This window comes from Mandrillus leucophaeus, unplaced genomic scaffold, assembly GCF_000951045.1.
Source record: "Mandrillus leucophaeus isolate KB7577 unplaced genomic scaffold, Mleu.le_1.0 Scaffold1672, whole genome shotgun sequence".
NCBI lineage: Eukaryota > Metazoa > Chordata > Mammalia > Primates > Cercopithecidae > Mandrillus > Mandrillus leucophaeus.
Window position 1 is genome coordinate 73,916 of NW_012101668.1, and position 1,416 is coordinate 75,331.

At 35.9% G+C, this 1,416-nt stretch overlaps 1 protein-coding gene across 1 annotated transcript in view; it reads right to left on the bottom strand.

Annotated features, from left to right (window-relative positions):
• Positions 1-1,416, bottom strand: part of LOC105537024 (WASH complex subunit FAM21A) — a 67,934-nt gene extending 66,518 nt beyond the window's left edge. The window contains exon 1 of the mRNA XM_011976506.1: positions 1,079-1,416. Coding sequence (XP_011831896.1) covers positions 1,079-1,108 — 30 coding nt within the window. The 5' untranslated portion in view covers positions 1,109-1,416. The remainder of the gene's footprint in view (positions 1-1,078) is intronic.

Consider the following 1,416-nt stretch of genomic DNA (forward strand, 5'->3'; position numbering starts at 1 on the left):
ATTACAGGCGTGAGCCACTGCGCCTGGCCGAATACTTGTTATTTTTCAAACACATGAGTACTCCTTTGCTGTTAAAGGAAGTAACTGGCAAAGAGATCTCTAAGACCTTTATTAATATCTTTATTTTACATATAGCTCTCCAAAAAAAGACAGGAAGTGTCACTTAACTCGAGCTACTAAAAAATGCACAAACATGCTGCGCAAGTTGACGACATGGCATTATCTGATGTTCTCTTAACTATTCTAAATCTTAGGCTTTTTAAATAATTTTGTGATTCTGAAAATTTTATTACTTTATATCTAACAATCTCAGGAGATAGGTTACTTCAATAATCCTTTTTCCACAAATGAACGCTGATATTCAGAAAGCTAGGACACCCTATGAGAAACACAGGTCTGTTACCTAAGCTTCCTCTCTATCTTCATCTCTTAAGTCTCCACTCGGTTCCAGCCACACTTACTTCCTTTGTATGCTGGAATTACACTATTTGCCAAGGGAGAGGCTCTATCTAATTTACCTGTGTATTCCTACCATCTAGAAGAAACTCAGTAAACAGACAAAAATCACACATAGATTTAAGCTCAGTAATCTGTTTACAGCTGATTCCATATCATAAGTTCAACCATCATAAACTTTACTTGAGAATATTGCAAGTAGACATATATATCCCCTGAATATAATTTATCAGAACACAATGAACCCAATCAACAACTGAAACCACATGCTGGTGTCCAGAGGGTCTAACCAGGTATACAGCTGTCCTTACAGATCACGCCACAACAAAGGTAGTGTGAGTGCCACAAAATTCAGCACAATTGCTGACTACTCTCAAAACTGACAAAAGATGGAAGCACTAAAGTGTAAGAAAATTTTATCATTAGACTTTCTTAGAGGCTTGGAAAAAAGGACTTAAAACTTTACAAATAAAAAAGAGGCATTAATCCCAGAGAAAAAAACTGCAATTACCAAGAACCATACTTCCACCAAAATTTAGGAGGGAACCTAACAGTAAGTTATTTAAAATTACAGTATCTCCTACTCCCAAAAAAAGAATTACGATATAACTAAATAACTCACATTTTCAATGAACTGGGTATTAGAGAGCATAAGGAAGTCATTGAAGACATTATGCAGGCGACAATCTGTGGCTTTGGTTTCCCGTATTAGTCCGTCCACTTGTTTCTTGATTTCATGGGTCCTAGAGATAGTTTGCTGTGAGAATTCCTGTAGAAACTGTAGTAGCTATTTTAAAAAATAAACATACAGTAGTATCAGTGTTACATGTATCTATTTTGCATGTCATATCAAAAAAAAAAACCCATTTCCTTTCACCTTTGAGTGTGAGAATGCTAAAGAAATGCTTTTTTTTCTTTTTTTTTTGAGACGGAGTCTCAGTCTGTCCTCCGGGCTGGAGT